Source organism: Lampetra fluviatilis, chromosome 18 (genome assembly GCF_964198595.1).
Source record: "Lampetra fluviatilis chromosome 18, kcLamFluv1.1, whole genome shotgun sequence".
Lineage (NCBI taxonomy): Eukaryota > Metazoa > Chordata > Hyperoartia > Petromyzontiformes > Petromyzontidae > Lampetra > Lampetra fluviatilis.
Genome location: NC_136292.1, coordinates 13,145,459 through 13,163,935, shown reverse-complemented (window position 1 = coordinate 13,163,935; position 18,477 = coordinate 13,145,459). Strand labels below are relative to the sequence as shown.

At 50.0% G+C, this 18,477-nt stretch overlaps 1 protein-coding gene across 4 annotated transcripts in view; it reads left to right on the top strand.

The window, feature by feature from the left end:
- Window positions 1-18,477, top strand: part of GTF2A1 (general transcription factor IIA subunit 1) — a 66,615-nt gene that overhangs the window by 30,376 nt on the left and 17,762 nt on the right. For all 4 annotated transcript variants that reach the window (XR_013637598.1, XR_013637597.1, XM_078864657.1 and 1 more), the window contains exons 2-6: window positions 6,901-7,002; window positions 8,782-8,938; window positions 11,060-11,115; window positions 11,409-11,487; window positions 11,935-12,143. Coding sequence is in view for 2 of the 4 variants with exons in the window: in XM_078864657.1 (XP_078720783.1) it covers window positions 6,901-7,002; window positions 8,782-8,938; window positions 11,060-11,115; window positions 11,409-11,487; window positions 11,935-12,143 (603 nt within the window). In the remaining 2 variants the exon portion in view is untranslated. The remainder of the gene's footprint in view (window positions 1-6,900; window positions 7,003-8,781; window positions 8,939-11,059; window positions 11,116-11,408; window positions 11,488-11,934; window positions 12,144-18,477) is intronic.

The window sequence follows — 18,477 nt, the reverse complement described above, 5'->3', positions numbered from 1 at the left end:
GGCCTATAGTCACTCCATTCCCGTGGCCGGCACTCTCACACCCTATCCTGTATGGGGCCGGCACTGCACGCAGAGCGTGGTGCCATCCAGCACTGTCAGTCGGCGCTCACCAAGCCCCTCCAGGGCTGGTACTGCACTCACATATAAGTGATGTCCTCGATGTCAATACATCGCACGCCGTGCCTCTCGGTCCGGCATTACACAGTGATATCCGCGATGTCACTACACTTGTAAAAAACATGGGCTTAAACTCAATGAGTTTTAAGTTTATTTGATTGCGTCGGTGATAAGAAGTTGTGATGACTCCACACATGAATTATGTTGACGTGTTTTACATATTGTTGTTTTTTAACACCGAGTTTGAAAGTCTAATTTCAACCTGTTTTACTCAAGCAGTACTGTGTGTGTTTTGTTCAGTTCGTGTCAATGACTGTGAAGTGAATGTTAAAAAACCCCTCTGGCTCATCTGCAAGAGTGGACGATTGTGAGCCTCTGGTATCAGCCATGAATCGTACATGTTGAAAACAAGCAACTAAGTTATGTACCCTTTAGTTCAAAGACATAATGTCTTGACGATGACATGTTAAGAGATTGGTGCTAAAAAGACGTGGCACTACTTGAGCACATTGGCACAAGACAGAGGAAAGTGAAATCAAATGATGAAATGTGCATTGGACACCTACGAGATATCAACCCATGGATCATGATGATGAGTTCAAAGACAGTGCTCTGGAAGCAGGGTTAGTGGATTGAGATTGTTGTGTGAGATTCGTCTGGGCACTCCAGATTTTTCTAATTCGATGTGCCGCGGCTCAAGCAACCATTGGTGCAGTCCAAGTCTCCATTAATGATGCCAGTGGACAAGTGATGGAAAGTCAGTTTTCTCGCCAGGGAAAGCAGTATGTGCGCCGAGGATGGTCTCGTCAACTTTACGGAGCATTGTAACTGCACTAATTACACCGTAACTAGCTACAACGGACCGGACCACAGCTTGGGTCCAGGTTCACGTGTTGGTGACTTCGTGTTGGACGTAGAACGCAGATTCTTGAGGATGAACAACAGCAGCCAGTCCCTCTGGGGGACCTGGCTTATATCCTCAGCAGCTTGGCTGGCTCCTCCCTTGGCCACGACCACCTTCGAGAATCCTCGAGCAGGATCTCGGCCCTGACACGTGACCACCCCTAGCCCCCACTTGGGGGCCCCGTGTAGACTTCACCGGTCACGTGTCCTCTGGCGTCAACAAGAGTGCCACGGCCTATAGTCACTCCATTCCCGTGGCCGGCACTCTCACACCCTATCCTGTATGGGGCCGGCACTGCACGCAGAGCGTGGTGCCATCCAGCACTGTCAGTCGGCGCTCACCAAGCCCCTCCAGGGCTGGTACTGCACTCACATATAAGTGATGTCCTCGATGTCAATACATCGCACGCCGTGCCTCTCGGTCCGGCATTACACAGTGATATCCGCGATGTCACTACACTTGTAAAAACATGGGCTTAAACTCAATGAGTTTCAAGTTTATTTAGTTGAACAAAGTGACAAACTCAAGATGCCAGGAGAGTCCCATTGGCAAGAGTGTCTGGGACATTAGTCTACCAACATACGGTGAGAAAGACGTTCAACGTGCATACACATACAATAGGGCGCATTGATTGTTATGTATAATCCCCATTGATACATTTTTAGGTTATATTCGAATTTGGTAAATTTACATCCAGTCGTCGGCACACAAATTGCCGACAATTGGGGATCACGTCAGAGGATTTGTAAGGTCCACTGTGAAGCAGATGGCGCATGTTATTGTTATTATACTCGCAATAATAATAATTGGGCTGGCCACTGAATTTGAACCGCAAAAGCTGTGAAGGTGCTATCGCTGTGTCATGTCACTGCCTGTCATCTGAGGCCATCTTGCGTAAATAATTACTGTACTTCCCTTTTGTACAAATGGTCTCAAGCTCTTTTGTAAAATCTCATGAATTACATTGAGCTCCCACTTGGTTAAATACAGGTCTAAGAGCCAAAAGTAAAGTCTCTTTGAAACCCAAATTATGGCTTGTTCTTGAGAATGGGTATCGTGAGTGTATTTATCCAGCCAGTAGCACTGGCAGAGAGCACCACACCCTCAGGTGTCAATAGTAAAAATCTGAGACATGTACTATGTTGAACTTTTTTCGCACCGTACGTAGCCAACTGATTTGACCGACCTTCCCTAGTAAGTTGAGAAAATGAGCACAGCTGTGTAGGAATTAAACAGTGTCTATTATCCAGTGGCGGCTGGTGATATTTATTTTTGGGGGGGCGCATTTTTTTTATTTTATTGAGATGGGCAAATAAATATAAAGCAGTACCAAAAACCATTTTGACTACTTGAATATAAATTTTGATGATCTTTATTTACATTTCAGGCCAAAAGAAGTACCAAAAAGCATGTTTCCTACTTGAACATAAATGTTTCTCTTTTATATACATTTCAGACCAAAGTACCAAAAAGCATGTTTCCTACTTGAACATAAAAACGTTAGTTTCATGCTATTATCAATATGGCTACGGCTACTTTCATGACGTTTGCATTTGTCAGAGAGATGTTTGAGGTCTCTTACCCCCGTCGTTGTCCACAAAACTTCAGTGCCGACACTTTGAATAAAAGACAGGGAAAACAAAAAAGAGAATTGCTAACATCACATCCAGCCAGCCACCTCCGTTTCTCATAACAAGCGCGGGTGAAGCTTCGTGTGTAGCTTCGTCCTCTGTCACTGGCCTGCTGCTGGATTTGTAAATCGGGTTGGTCCGGTCCGAGATCCTTTATCTTTTTTATTTCTTCCAGCGAAAGCCTTGTGAAAGGGTTTTTTTTTAAATAAATTACAGAATTTGGATGAACTGCTGCCATTGTTTACACAAAAAATTTGATCAGCCTAGCAAGTGTCGAAGTGGTGTCGCCTGCGCACTCGCAGTAGTGGCCCAGAGCGTAAATTTGAATGACAGGTGACGAGAACCAATCAGATTGGATAAAATAACATGTATCCAATTCTGATTGGCCAGGGACGCAACGACTTGCGCCCCGAGGAGAATCTTTAAGAAACCAATTAGAGACCAGCTTCAGGTCACATGCTGTCCGAAAATTTAAAGTCTCACATAGACATCCATTTGTCCGGCGCCCCGCATGAAACACATTGAAAAACATAGAAAATAGTTGACCGATTAAAGCCAGTTTTTATTAAATGCTGATGCTTTTCTTACTACCAGCCGGCACATCGTATGAAAAAAATATTTTATTTATGTATTTTTATATAATTTTTGTATATGTATATTCTTGAATCTTGATGGGGGCGGCGCCCCTGCGCCCTCTATTGACGAGCCGCCACTGCTATTATCTCTACTTGTGGCAATATGTTCAGGAGCTTAATGGCAACATCAAGGTTTGCTAGCCACAGAGGGCTTCAGGAGAGAGTTTGTGTGGTTTTGTCTATTCATTTGAAGGAGCACAGAAGACTACGGAGGATTACGATGTGATCCATAGTTGGGCTTGTATGGCCACAATTTCACTGCATCTTGTTAACTTTCCATTCATGAAGGAGATGTGCCCATTGGCCTGTTGATGTTCTGATGCTGTTACATCGGTGTCTTTGAGAAATGTCAAAGCCAGGAGATGTGATGTTAGGGTCTCGAATGAGGTTTATTCTGGATGTGCGCATTTGTTCCACTGTTCGCCGGTAGTTTTCCAGATCTGGGTGAGATTCTAGGATGGTGACAGCGGGATCCCAGAAAGGGGAATTGGGACTTGAGTCGGAGGTGGTGATGTCCATTGTTGAGTTCTTGGTTGATGAGTAGGTTGTCAAGAAAACATGTAATCTCCCTTGCAGTTTGCATCTCTCTTCGGATGTTTGGTGGCAGAATGCTTGCGAGAACAGGGAGCCATGGGATTGGTGTAGGTTTCCTTGTTCCAGTTATGATGCACATTGCATTTACTGTATTTAACTGTGCATCTAGCAGTGTTGTGTCCCAGCTCCTGAACCAGGCTGGAGCGTCGTACTCTTCCAGTGGCTGCACTTTTCAGGAATGTGACAATGACATTATTCTCATTGGCTGAAGAGCACCAATGAAAGATGAGTAATATGCATACTTGTTTGACCATGAAAACGTGTTTAAGTTGTTCGTGATATTTAAGCAAGTAATGTGCATTTATTTTGGGATTTTCCTCTTATAAGGACTGAAAGAAACATCCCCATTAAAAACATGGTTTAAGCCTACGTGTTAAACTATGCCAAAGCTGATGCTAAGGTCATCCTTATGGAACAAAGTTGTGTGTACCACCCCTTCCTTGATGTAGTGGAACGCTCCACTTTTAACAGGTGCCAGACATTGATTTTAACGCAGTCTCTTGAGTGTTCTCTGCACTGCACTGCACATGCTGTGCTTTCATTTGCAGTTTATAGACTGGTGCTACTGTCGGTGAAACAATGAGGTGGCAGGCGGACACTAGAGGCTCATTATGGTAAAATAAGAGCCACTAAGCTAATTTTGCAGATGTGTGTATAAGCACATGACATCAACCATGGACTCTGAACTCTTACCTGGTTATAAAAAAAAATATCTGCCTGTCAAACTTAAGCCCAATCACTCACACAATCCAATTCAACCAGGTTCACATATTTATATTTAATTTTATGGTTACAACCAGGTGGCTAACATTGGATCTTAATGTGATTTAAGATTTATTCCCTGGTCTATCCCAGTTTGTGAAGGATTATATTATTATACAATGTTTCTATATATGTAGCTTTAAGAGGCAGTCTGGTGGATAGCGACGTGCTGAAGTGACTCCGACCGAAGTGGTTCTATGGTGACATGCTGTGATGTCATGACATGAGGTGTTACTGCCTGTATGGCATTGGCATTATATTGTGTACATTTTGTCAAGGGACATTCGCTATTATTTTATAATTCTAACCAGCCGTGCAATTTTCCCGAGCCCTTCTTTTACTGGGGAAAGCTGTAGTTTAAGAAAATTATTTGCATATATTTTAGCTCCATTTGAAAAAAAATCAACAAGATTTTGCTTAAATATCCTCACAATATTCAAATTACATGCGATTTTCGGTTTGCGATTATCTATATTTACGACGTTTGTGTAATACCACTATGGATAGATTTACGATGCAGACACTTGATTTACGACACATTTTCGCACATGGCTCCAAACATTTGAACAGAGGCAGTCTGGTTTCTGATGTGACTTGGCATGGAGCTTTTGTTATTCACAAGTGTTTTTGTGAAATTTTACCTATTAAACCCTGTTAAATATAGCTGATAAAAGGAAAACACCGGCAAGTGATATTTTTAATGTTTCTACTTTCTGGGAAAATCGGGTATGATTTACGAAGATTTTTGACGGGGTCTCCAGGAATGCATTGTGTTGTAAAAGCGTCTGTATTTTGCTTCGTAATTTACATATTTTGTGCTATTATTTGTGATTGGGCTGAAATTGTTAAACCAAACCTGAGCACCATTTTAGTTTCACTGTGGTGGCTAATTTGGCAAGAATAGTGCTTCAGGGTGCCCTCAGACACAGCCATGAGTTAGTGGCTCTGACTCAGCTGCAATGAGCCTCGTGCTGATGAAGCATGAGAAATTACTTGTTTTGTCTGGGCAGCAGAGTGATGCTTTATCTCTCAAATCATAGCTCTCCGCTTCATGCAAGCCAACATGACACACCTCGAGTCCATTCACATTGTGTCTAGAGGTCCCACTATGCACTGGGTGCCGTGTCCTCTACAATGCAAGTCGCTCTGACTTGTGGCCCACGGAATGACGTCACGTGCGGATGAGACTCGGCTGCGTGCACGCCACGCTTGCTGTGCGGCTGTGGGGCGTGTGAATGGGGGAGCAGTGGTGCTGCTATGATCCTCGTAATCCGGGTTCCATCCCTGGCACTAACTCGATTCCTGTGCTCGTGGCTGTGTTTACACGCCTGTCATCCAGCTCTTTGGAGGGAAGGGTGGGTGGATAACACAAATTCGTGAAAGTCCCTGCCCTCAAGGGTACCGAGGTTCCCATCTGGCTTTTCCTGGCTATGGTAATGCTGCACGTGGTTTTATTTACATTCGTATTCTGTCTGTACGTGGATTGAGTGTTACCCCCCTCCCTTCGCAATCGTGTGTTTTCCCTCGGTACTCTGGTTTCCTCCCAGATGTTTTAACTCTCATTAATGGAGTTGGCCAAACATCCCAAAATATAGGACGACAGAACTTTGGCGATTGTTGGCGCTGGTCCCGGCTGCCTTACTCCTCGTCTGGTTTCCCGTGCCTGCGTGCAAAACTGTACATGTTACACATTCTACAAATGCGTTTTGAGATGAAATTCTCACGAATGATAGAACATTTAAAAAACAATCATCTTGCTGGTGGAAATTACCTAAATCAGGCCTGCCTTAACCATAGATTTACTGAGGCTAAAGTGACAACATGCTGCAGTGTGATATTATCATTGGCATGACAAATGTGGTCAGTCAAAAGTGTGTTGCTGACTCCACCACTCCCTTGTGTGCTATACCAATGTTGATAAGTGCTTGTCAGCAGAACTTACCACCAATGGTCTGTTCATGTTAATACGAACCCTGCGACCCGAGTTCGACTCCCGCTCACGGCCAACACCAGTGACAATTACCTGAACTGGTCCTGGGCCCTCCCGTAGGTCGACTCAGTCTCAAATGAGTACCTGGTGCGGTGTATAAACATCGCCGCTGGGGAGACAAAGGCGACCGGGCGTGGTGTTGGCTACCCACCCCGTGTACCGTACCGGCCTTTATACGTGCACGTTAATAGCACTTTTCCCAACAGTCGGTGAAGGCTATACGGGGGTTCTTTGTCTTTTATCTTTTGTGTGCGTGTTTGTCCTCAGCCCAAGCTGTACCGCTCGGTGATGGAGGACGTGATTAACAACGTTCGGGAGGTGTTTCTAGACGAGGGAGTGGAGGAGCAGGTGCTGCAAGAGCTCAAACAGGTGCTCCACTGCCCTCGTCACCCACAGGCTCCTGGTGGGGACTGTGGACAGGGGATAGATAAGTCGATGTTAAACTGTGGCTTATGGCTCCCATAAGCTTAGTAGCCTCGCTATCTTTCACTTCGGCACATTTCTAACAACACTAGGGGGCAGCCTGTCCTATGGATGGGGTGAATCTTTCCACTTCCTTCCTCGCTGGCCATACCCACTAATCGTACGACACTCACCAGAGACCCACCACTCACATGACATATTACAGGCACCAGGCACTCACGTGTGAATTACAAATGAAGTGCAATACATCATTTGGGCGTATTGGTGGTACACCGGTGCAGTATAACAACACACCGGTGCAGCATGACAACACACCGGTGCAGCATGACAACACACCGGTGCAGCATAACACATCGGTCCTCATAACACAGTCTGACGATGTCGCTGTTGCCCTTGAGTGAGCTGCAGATTCTCTCCATCAGAAGTTTCCTTAGATTCAGCAGCCGCTTTCCCATTTGAACATATGGTGACACCACGAGTCGTAATCTTTTGATGCCACCGTCCACTAAGAAATGATTCCGGAAATGAATCGAGGAACCGTCCGTTGGAGTAAAATCTGCCGTTGGAACACGGAACATCGCTTTAAAGATATCCTTGGTTCCTCTCCTAACTTAAACTATCTTAATCAAAATTTGATGCTAAACTGTCAATTCTTTATAACCTCACTTGCAATTGCATTTGATACATGTCCTCTTTGTTTAAATATATGTACTATAGTCAATCTATATCTGTTTCTGTCGCGTAGTTGTGTAAGTTTTGCTGTGTTCAATCTGGAGGTAATCTGCACCGAGCCCATTTGCACTGTAGATAATTAGTTTGCAGTCTTTGCAATCCTCATGTGGTCCAGTTATTTTTGTTATTGTGCTGATTTTTCATTTCTTCTCATCACTTTAGTGACCCAGGGCAATCTTGAAAATGAGACTATCCTGGTTTCTTAACGAGTTTTCACCTCGTGAAACAAAATAAACTCGTCTTGTTTTTAGGCCCTAAAAGATGCTTGTTAATATTACTTGTCCCTCCAGTCTATAAAACGAAATGGGAGTTGTATTTTTGTATGTGCATGCGTATGTGTGTACATGTTATTCTAGTACACTTATGTGTAGACACATAAGTGTACTAGAATAACATCTGGCTTGACCATACGAAAGAAGGTTTCTACGCATTCACTGCATTTATGTGTGTATTTGTTTTCGTACTTGTGGGGAGCAGTGGTGCAGCGGTTATCGTGCTGCGCTATGAACCTGGCAACCCAAGTTCGATTCCCGCTGACAACCAACACCAGTGACAATTATCTGAACCGGTCCTGGCGTCCCCTAGGTAGACTTAGCTGTAAATGAGTACCTAGTGCAGAGTATAAACCTCAGCACTGGGGAGACAAAGGCGGCCAGGTGTGGTGTTGGCCATGTACCCCGTCGTGTGCCGTGCCGACCTTCATAGGCGTTCGCTAACCACTTTCCCCTGCGGTCTGCTAAGGCTTAGTCGGGGATCTTTGTGTGTAGGGAGTGGTTTTATAGAAGTTTGCATTCTATGTTATGATTCGTTTGATTTATGACTAGATTCACAGTACCTGTTACAATTGGTATCTGAACCTGGCCTCCCGTAGCTGAGGCTCCTGACAGTCCCCATCATCATCGTGATCCATGGGTAGATAGCCCCGTAGTAGGCGTCCACTGCACATTTTTTTACTTGTTTCCAATTTGCTCAAGAGGACCTTTGTGTGTGCAGATTTGGGAGAGCAAACTGCAGCAGGCGAAGACGGTGGACGGCTTCCACTCGGAGGAGCAGCAGCTGCTGCTGCAGGCGGCCCAGGGTCAGCAGGGGAAGGGCACGGCCCTGCAGAAACAACCCCACGTCATCCAGATCCCAAACATCCCAGCTGGAGGTAATGCACATGCACCGCAGCAGTATGCTGCACTTACTGCACACGACTTGTATTTATTATGACGATGCTCGTTTACCCAGGAAGGCTTCACTGAAGCCTCAAGACTATCTGTCGAGAGGGCCCTGCCAAGTTTTCAGAGTAGGGGGTGATGTTGCTGCTGTATGATCCTAATCGAGTCCTTTTCAAGGTAATCTTTCAGCATTGGGATGTTTTGACTCGGGCCATTTATATTCTGTGGGGGTGGGTGGGGGGCAGAGTTTGCAAAGAGAGCAAACCAGATAACCCTGAGGAAACTCATGCACAATCAGAGAACATAATAACAACAACACAGCAATATGCCCAAGTCGTGAATCGACCCCTGGCCCTTCTTGCTGTGAGGCGCGAGAGTTACCACTCCGAGAGTTACCACTCCGAGAGTTACCACTCCGAGAGTTACCACTCCGCTGCCACCCTGCCGCCCTACTTCACTCATTTCTGATCTTGTGTTACATACGACTATTTGACTTATATTATGGTGTTATCAGTATTTTTGTTCATCTATGGGACCTTTTTGCCACTATCAAAGTTATGAATTTTTTTTAATATGCTTCACCCTTTCTAGCAATAAAACAGGTGTTAAGATGTATAAACACCAAAATAGATAGCTATTACAAGGCATCAGGTGTGCATTAACCACACATACTTGTGGAAAAACATGCAAACAAACATACTCTGATAATAGTATTTTTATTTCATATTTAGAATCTATACATAAATGAGTATTCATACATAGGCACCCACTGCATGTAAATGTGTATAAGCTGTGCACGTATGCATCATGTGTCGCGATAACGCAGCGCTGAACTAAAGATCCATAAGGTTCAGTGTTATTGCTCAATGCTCGCAGTCAGTGGCACCGCTAGGGTTATCAGTGGGTAAAGTTGTAGTGTCTGAAACGAAGAAAGCCTGTCAGGTGTGGCATAGCTAGGAAACCACCTAGGACTGCACAATGTACACGCTCACTAGACACGCCACTACCAGTCTACTACACGACACACTCCACACACACACACACTATGTACTACACACACACTGAATATTATACACATGCATAGTGTATCACACACTACATACTACACACATACTGCATACTATACACACTACCAGTGTAGTACACATGTACTGCACGTAAATACTGAACACTATACACTACAAATGTACCACATGTTGCACACATACTGAAAACTATCCACATGCACATTACCATTATGCTACACCCTAATTTCTACATGCTATATACAAAAAATGAAAGATCCCCGATTCAGACTACTGGGTCAAGTGCTGTTTGTGAATGCCTATTCAGGCTGGAATGGCACACCAGGTGGTGGTCTGGTCAGCACCATGCCCACAGCCACTTTGATGTCCCCAGCACCAAGTACTCATGACCTAGGGGATGCCTTGGACTGTTTCAAATATCAATTGTCGCAGATAATAGCCGTGGCTGGGAATCGAACTCGGGTTGCCAGGTTTTGTAGCACATTGTGCTAACCACTGTTCCACTGCTCCCCACAACACACCACACTACAGTGCACACACCACCGCTATGCCACGCACTCTACACAAGCCACAGGATGGATGCACACTGCGTGCAGCACACGACCACCGCACAACAGTTGATGTAAACTGTGTGGTGCTTGGTGTCTAGTGGAGCACCGTCAAGTAGCTATGTTTTCCCCAGTGTCTATCGTGAGCAAGATTAATTTAGACCCATTTGTTCGCAAAGCGAGCAAAATGTTCGCTTATCGAGCGGGGACCGGTCAAATTCTGGTTGGGTGTTAACTCAGCCCATAATGCCTCTGTTGTTGCTAAAAATGAGTACCACTATGTGAGGAAGTTAGTGGTTAATTTATGGTGTGGCTTATTCCCACCAGATGAATGTGGAATTTTTACCACTGGCTCAGGGCTGCAAACAGGAGATGATCTCCACCTCAATATAGGAATTCACTTTTACTTTTTTTGGCGAGCTTTATTGAAAGTCAAAGCTGCCTGTCTCAAGCCTGTCTGTAGCCTGTCCCTCGGAGAGATACCGTACTGACTGAAGATGCGCATGTGCCTCCCTATCTCCTCTCGTCGCCGCTGCAGCTCAGATCGTGGTACAAGATGGACGCTCCATTCAGCACATCTCAACAACGAACATGGTGAACAGTGAGGCCACATGCATACGAAGACAAATATCTCTTGTATAGCCTGCACAGGCTGTCAGGGCAAGTGCGGTTATCCAGTACCTATGAAGGCCGACACGGCACACGAGGGGGTGGGTGGCCAAAATCACTTTTGACCACCTTAGTCTCTCGACTGGTGATGTTTACACAGCATCAGGCACTCATTCGATGCCGAGTCGACCATATTCAACAATAACAACCGTCATTTGCCACTAAGTGGCAGGGCAACACATGATGTTGATGGTGATTTTTATATTGATGTGATACAGACGGCATCCGCAACAGCAGCAACCATGGCTCTGCCCGCGGGCGTGGTTCCACCTTACCAGATTACAGGGGGACTGCCCGGTAAGACACGGACACACACACACACACGAGCGCGTGTGCGCATGCACATAGATGCATATGCACAGACGCAGGTACACACCTACCCACATACACGCACGTTACCATCCCGAGTATAAACATGCATGAAGATTATTTAGATTACTATAAATTTCCAGATGATAAGCCACTTGGTTGAGATATCATTTGTGGTCAGGTTGCTTCTGAGAAATAAGTGAATACTTCAGTGGGCTTTGCCTGGTAGGGTGGGGATGGTTTTGTTTTGTTTGTATGTTTTTGGGTAATTTGTTTGCCTTTCCTGTACTTTGCACGACTATCATGTTTGCTGTTGTAACATTCTTACCCACCCCTACTGGACATCTGTAAAAACAAGAACTTTATAGCTCATTGGATTCCTCCAGGATAAATAAATATTCCGATTGATTCTGATTTGGGTCCGTGCTTGTGCAGGCCAAATGATCCAGACATACAAGCACGTGATGGTGACGCCGCAGGGCCAGCAGATCATCCTGCAGCAGCCGACCACCATGCTGGCGTCAGTTGGAGGGCAGCAGCTGCTGGTGCAGACTAGCCAGGCCGGGGCGAGTGGCACCGTCGGCCAGCCTGGCGGGGCGGCCAGCCAGGGCACGGTCATCCAGCAGGGCCAGGGCACGCAACACGTGAGGGCGGCAGCGGCGGCACCGGTGGTCTGCGTACACACAGACATGTACAACTAAGGGCCTCCCCCCCCACCCCGTGTAGCCCACACAGGCTGTTGGGGCAAGTGCTGTTGGCGAGGAACTCTTGAGGGCAGCCTATGGTGCAACCTGCGAGAGGACAGATGTTGCCAGAAGCGGATAGAGTTCTAGCTGTCTCCCTGGGGGTGATGTTTACACACCGCACCAGGTGCTTGTTTTAAGGTCGGGTTGATCTAGGGGACGCACAGGAACATTTCAGGTATTGGTCACTTATATTGGCTGTGAGCGGGAATCGATCTCCGGTCGCTGGGTTAACAGCACAGTGCTTTAATCACTACACTACACTATCGCTCACAAAAACTTGCATATATACAAAGATAAAGATCCCCCGTATAGTCTTAACATACTGTTGTGGCAAGTGCTGTCAGTGAGCACCTAGGGAGGCCAGTAAGGTACACGAGGGGGTGGGTGATCAGTACCACGCCCGACCGTCTTTGTCTTCTCAACGGCGATGTTTACACACCACACCAGGTACTCATTTAAGGCTGAATCGCCCTAGGGGAGGCCCAGGACCGGTTCAAATTATCGTCACTGGTATTGGCCGTGAGTGAGAATCAAATTGGGGAACCGGATTCGCAGCGCAGCGCGTTAACCACATCACTACTTCCCCCCTCACTACATGTTTGCATATCTACAAAGATGTAGGGGTGTTACGGAGGGGCTGTATACATAGGATCACACGGGAAACAAACACAGTGGGCGGGGCTTCGTGAGGGCACGGGGAGGTGCTCTCAACGACGTCCGCACCGGGCAGCCTGGGGGGGCTGGCCCCACCCCTCAGCGGGGGGTTTTGGTATAAAAGGGGATGAACCGGAGAGCTCGGGGAACAATGTTAAAGCTAAACCAGTAAAGACCGAAGATCGTCTAGCTAGAGCCCTGGACTCCCCTGGGTCGCCGCCCTTGTCAGGGCCGCGCAGGACCGAGCCAGCGGCGTGGTCCCGAGAACCAGAGCTAGTGCTCTGGGACTCCGGGTACCGTAGCCCGACTTACCAGTGTCGGGCCAGACAGCCTCCCCTAGCCCGTTAGTGGAGGACTAGGAGGTAGGTCAGAGATAGCTAGCAGTGTATTCCCAGCTTGCCGGGTGAGGGGGCCGATACCCCCTCCAGTGTGGTATGTCCGCGGTTGTGACAACTGTTGCGGAATAAATGCGTGTGCCTCAACCCCGGCGTCCAAGAGTCCTCAACGATATTACATCTGGTGACAGAAGTGAACGACCACGAACATGGACACGCGCCGGACAGCTCGAGCCGGGGTACCGGAGGCGGAGGACACCGCTGAAATTGTGGAGCCCGAGACGGCTGAAGAAGGCATCGAACAGCCGGGGCCGGACGCATCCTTACCGCAGCATCGGGATGAAGGGGAGCCGTCAACAGAAGGACTGAGGCTGGCTCACGCGAGACTAGCGGAGCTGCTGTACGCTGCTGCCGCCACGCTCGAACACATCACACGGCTGGGGGCTGGTGGACCGCCACGGGGCGAGGACAGCCGACGACCGGTGCGCCTTCCCGCCATTTCAACGGAGCCCACCTTTGAATCTCCCGCCATCGCCGCAGCAGCTGCTGAGGGCGTGGCCGGCCTGAACCTCGGGTCCGACATCGGCCTCACAGGGGCTGCCGCGTCATCACCAGCGGACAGAGCGTCACCACTGGTGCGACCGGCGATGCCATCCGTCGTTCGCGCCGAAGCCCAGCCGAGTAACGGGGACAGCGGAGTGCGAGCTTCCACGGCGGTCCGCTGCGCTGCACCAACGGCTACCTCCACTCAAAGAGTTTGTGGGCGAGGAGGGCGACTGGGGCGGCTTCCAGCGGCGCTTCCTCGCGCACCAGGAAATGGCGCAGTGGTCGGATGCCGAGGCTCTCTGCGCGCTGCCGGCGCTCCTCGACAGCGACGCCCTCGCCGCTCTTACATCGGCGCCGAAGGACAAACGCTCCACGCTACAGATGGCGCTGCAGTTGCTGGCTGCGGTCTACGGACCATCGTCGGAATGCAGGCAGCTCTTTTATGATCGCCAGCGGGGTGCAAAGGAGTCGCCCCTGGCGTACCGTACGAGTCTCCTGGCGCTGGCGAAGACGGCCTTCCCACGAATGGACGACGAAGGCGTGGACGCGATGGTAACGGAAAAGATCCTCCTGCTGGCGGACGACCTGGACATCGCCGTCGTTGTACAGGAGGACACAGAAATGGGTTCCCTCCAGGCTGCGCGGCTCCTCCACGCCAACCTGCTGTCGCAGCGACGGAAGGCCAGCAGGGCAGCGGCCGGGCGTACGGTGGCTGCAGCCACCCTCCCGGCGGAGGAAGTTTGCGCCATCGACCATCGACTGCAGCAGAGGGTGGGAGTACGGGCGGGCCGGGATGGATCGAGCCGCTCCGACCATCCGTCATCGCCGCCTGCGCTCCCGCGCTGTTACAACTGCGGCATCCGGGGCCATGTCGCCTCGGGGTGCCGCTCTCCTCGGCAGCGCGGGACGACGCCTCGACAGGACGCCGGGCCTCCTCCCAAGCTCCATCAACATAACCCGGCGAGTCGCGGCACCCCTCATGTTTGGCCCACGCACACACCCGTCACACACTCGCACACCGCAACGAAGGGGGGGCCGACATTGCGCACCGTCGCGCCAACACGCACCACTATGGGCACTCAGATTGAACCCAGGCAGTGGTCCGTGTTGGCCCATCGCGTTGTGGCTGCATCGTCGGGGTCGTCGGCCGTGGTGGGGCACATTGACGGGGTTGAGGTGCGCATCCTGGTCGATACAGGAGCATCGGCGACCATCATTTCGGAACTAATTTACAATATTCTCCCTGTCCAGAGCCGTCCTTTACTGCCGGTTAACGTCCCATTCTATGCTGCTAACGGGGGCTCACTTGGCATCATTGGACAGATTCGAGCACAAATTTGTATCGGTGATATCAAATTGTCCCGCCCGATTTTTGTTTCCTCCTCGCTGGCGGTTCCGTGCCTGCTGGGGACGGACTTCTTGGGCAAAATGCCGATTCGTATTTTAATAGACCAGGGCTGCATTGAGCTCCCGTCGGGACGACGCATGGCGTTTCTGCCATCCCCTACTGCGGCTCGGACGGCGTTCGCGACGGTACCGGCGTTCGTCGTTAAAACGGTTCGCGTACCGCCGGGGGCACAAATGTTGGTGCCTCTCAAACTTCGTCGGCCCTTCGCTAAAGGCATTGGGGACCAGGGAATTCTGCTGGGGCCATCTAGGGCCGGGGTTAGCGGACCTCATTTAATTCCGGCCCAGACCATCGTAAAAGGGGACGGGGACCCTTTCATCGCGGTCCTCAATGTGGGGTCGCAGACAGTGGTGGTTCCTCAAGGGACCGTGCTTGCTCACGCAACGCCGGTGCCCTCTGAGGAACCTGTCGCGAATCACGTAGGCACTGTCCCTCTGCCGCATCCACATTCGGACACCGATGAAGGGTGGCTCGAGGCACTTTGTGCGGGATCGACGGACCTGTCGGATTTAGAGCGTCAAAAGCTTAGGACACTGCTGCGTGAATTTTCCGACGTTTTCAGTCAGAACAAATTCGATTTGGGCTGTACCCATCTGCTGCGTCACCATATTGATACAGGTGACAGCGCGCCAATACGCCAAAATCCTTTTCGGTTAAGTCCCGCCGAAAAGGACCATGTCAAATCGGCTGTTGATGACATGTTAGCCGCCGACATCATTTCTCCCTCTACCAGCCCGTGGGGAGCGCCGATCGTCCTGGTTAAGAAACAGGATGGCTCGTTGCGGTTTTGCGTCGATTTTCGCCGCCTCAACAAAATTTCTGTTGCCGACGCATACCCGCTCCCACGGATTGACGAATCGCTGGACGCCTTGGTGGGAGCGCGATTCTTCTCCACATTGGATTTGCTTTCGGGATTCTGGCAGCTTCCTCTGGACGATGATTCTAAGCCTAAAACCGCATTCCGTACACCGCACGGTCTCTTCCAATTCAACCGGTTGCCGATGGGACTCCACTCGGCGCCGGCGACTTTCCAGCGATTGATGGAATTGGTTTTGGCTGGATTGCAATGGGACTCGTGCTTAATTTATTTGGATGACGTTATCGTCTTTAGCAGAACATTTGACGAGCATCTCCAGAGGTTGCGGGCGGTTTTCCTCAAAATGCGGGCTGCTAATTTGAAATTTAAACCTCAAAAATGTCATCTGTTACGCGAATCTGTGCGTTATTTGGGACACATCGTTGAACGCTCAGGTATTGCTACCGATCCCGCCAAAACGCAGTGCGTCAGCTCCTGGCCGACTCCCACCTCTGTGGGAGAGGTCAGGAGTTTCATTGGATTCGCGTCGTATTACCGACGCTTTGTCGCGGATTATGCGACAATTGCAAAGCCCCTACACGCTTTGACGTCAAAGGGGGTCCACTTTCATTGGGGACAGGAGGAGGAGGCTGCTTTCCGCTCCCTTCGGGACGCTCTGGTTAAAGCTCCTCCCTTGGTTTACCCCGATTTTTCTAAACCCTTTGTGCTCGACACCGATGCGAGCAACACAGGTATTGGGGGCGTGCTTTCCCAGGTGGTTGACGGCGTGGAACGGGTAGTCGCGTACGGTAGTCGGGTGTTGTCTCCAGCGGAGCAAAGATATTGTGTCACCCGTCGGGAACTGTTGGCAATTGTCTATTTCATCCAACAGTACCGCCCATATCTGTACGGTCAGCGTTTCACCGTCCGTACAGATCATGCGGCACTACAGTACGCCCTGCGAGTTCAACAACCATCGGGACAATTGTCTCGATGGTTGGAGGTTCTCCAGGACTTTGATTTTGAAACCACGTACCGTAAGGGCGTTCGCCACACCAATGCGGACGCTCTGTCGCGCATGCCAACCACCCCCGAATGCGCATGCCTCCTGGGGTCGGGCCGTTGCAGGCATCCGGGGGAAATATCTGTTCCAGTCTTGGCGGCCGCAGACGACGCAGCGTCAATGACGAATTCGATCGCACAACAGGGATCAGATTCCCTGTTGGGGTTGCCTGTCACTGAATGGGGGCGCCTACAGATGGAGGATACCTCCCTCCTCGCGTTGCGTCGCCGCGTCGGGGATGCTGGGCGGGGGAGGGGTGATGCCGACGCATGGGAAATGGTCACGGGTCTGCTGATGCATTGGGACGGGAAATCCCATCGACACCGGCTGGTGGTCCCTTCTGGGTTACGGGGTAAGGTGGTGTGGGCCGCTCATGAGCGCCTCCTCCACCTGGGGACCCAAAAGACCCTCGCCTTGCTCCAGCTTGATTTTTTTTTGGCCGGGCATGACAAGGGATGTCGCAGATCTGTTGGGGTCATGCCCTCGGTGTGCGCAACGGAAACCACCAGCACGGGAGTCTAACCCGCCTTTGCAGTCTATCAAAGTCTCCAGAGTCAACGAACTTGTCGCGCTGGATATTCTGGGCCCATTCCCCGCCACCCCCAGGGACAATAGATATTTGTTGACCGGGGTGGAGTACTTTACGCGCTGGCCTATGGCCTGGCCCCTGGCCAACCAGTCGGCAGCAGCCATCGTGGAGGCCTTTGTCCAGGGATACGTCCTGGACAAAGGTGCTCCCGAGCGGCTGCTGACCGACCAGGGCAAAAATTTTTCCGGCAAACTGCTCCAACAAGTCTGTGAGCTCCTGAGCACGAAAAAAATTCGTACCTCTCCCTATCACCCGCAAACTGACGGGATGGTCGAGCTTCTGCACCGAACCATCACGTCCATGTTGTCACAGCAGGTTTCGGACTCACAGACCGATTGGGACCTGCAAATTCAAGGGGTCCTGGCAGCATACAGATTGGCCCCCCATGCGGCAACGGGATTTTCCCCCTTCTTCCTCATGTATGGCCGCGAACCTGACCCACCTGTTCGGGCCCAGCTGCAGATCCCCGCGCCGCAGGGTAAAACTAAATTGGCCGACCATGTTAAATTTAACCTTGCGAAATTAACAGAGGCACGGGATGCTGCCATGCAAAATTCCGACCTACGTCAGAAAGCTAATGAGCGGCTCAGACTGGGTCGCGCGCACGTGCTACAGTGGAAGCCGGGGGACAAGGCATGGCTGCACTGTCCCCAGGTACCACTCGCGACCTCTAAACTGGTGAGGCCGTGGCGGGGCCCTGTCGAGGTGGTTGAGGTTTTGCGGCCTCAGTGCGTACGCATCAAATGGGGGAAGCGCCGGTGGTTTGTGCACCCCTCCAGATTGAAACCCTTCGTTGCGGTGCGAAGTCCCACTCCACACACGCGTGGCCAAACATGTGGGG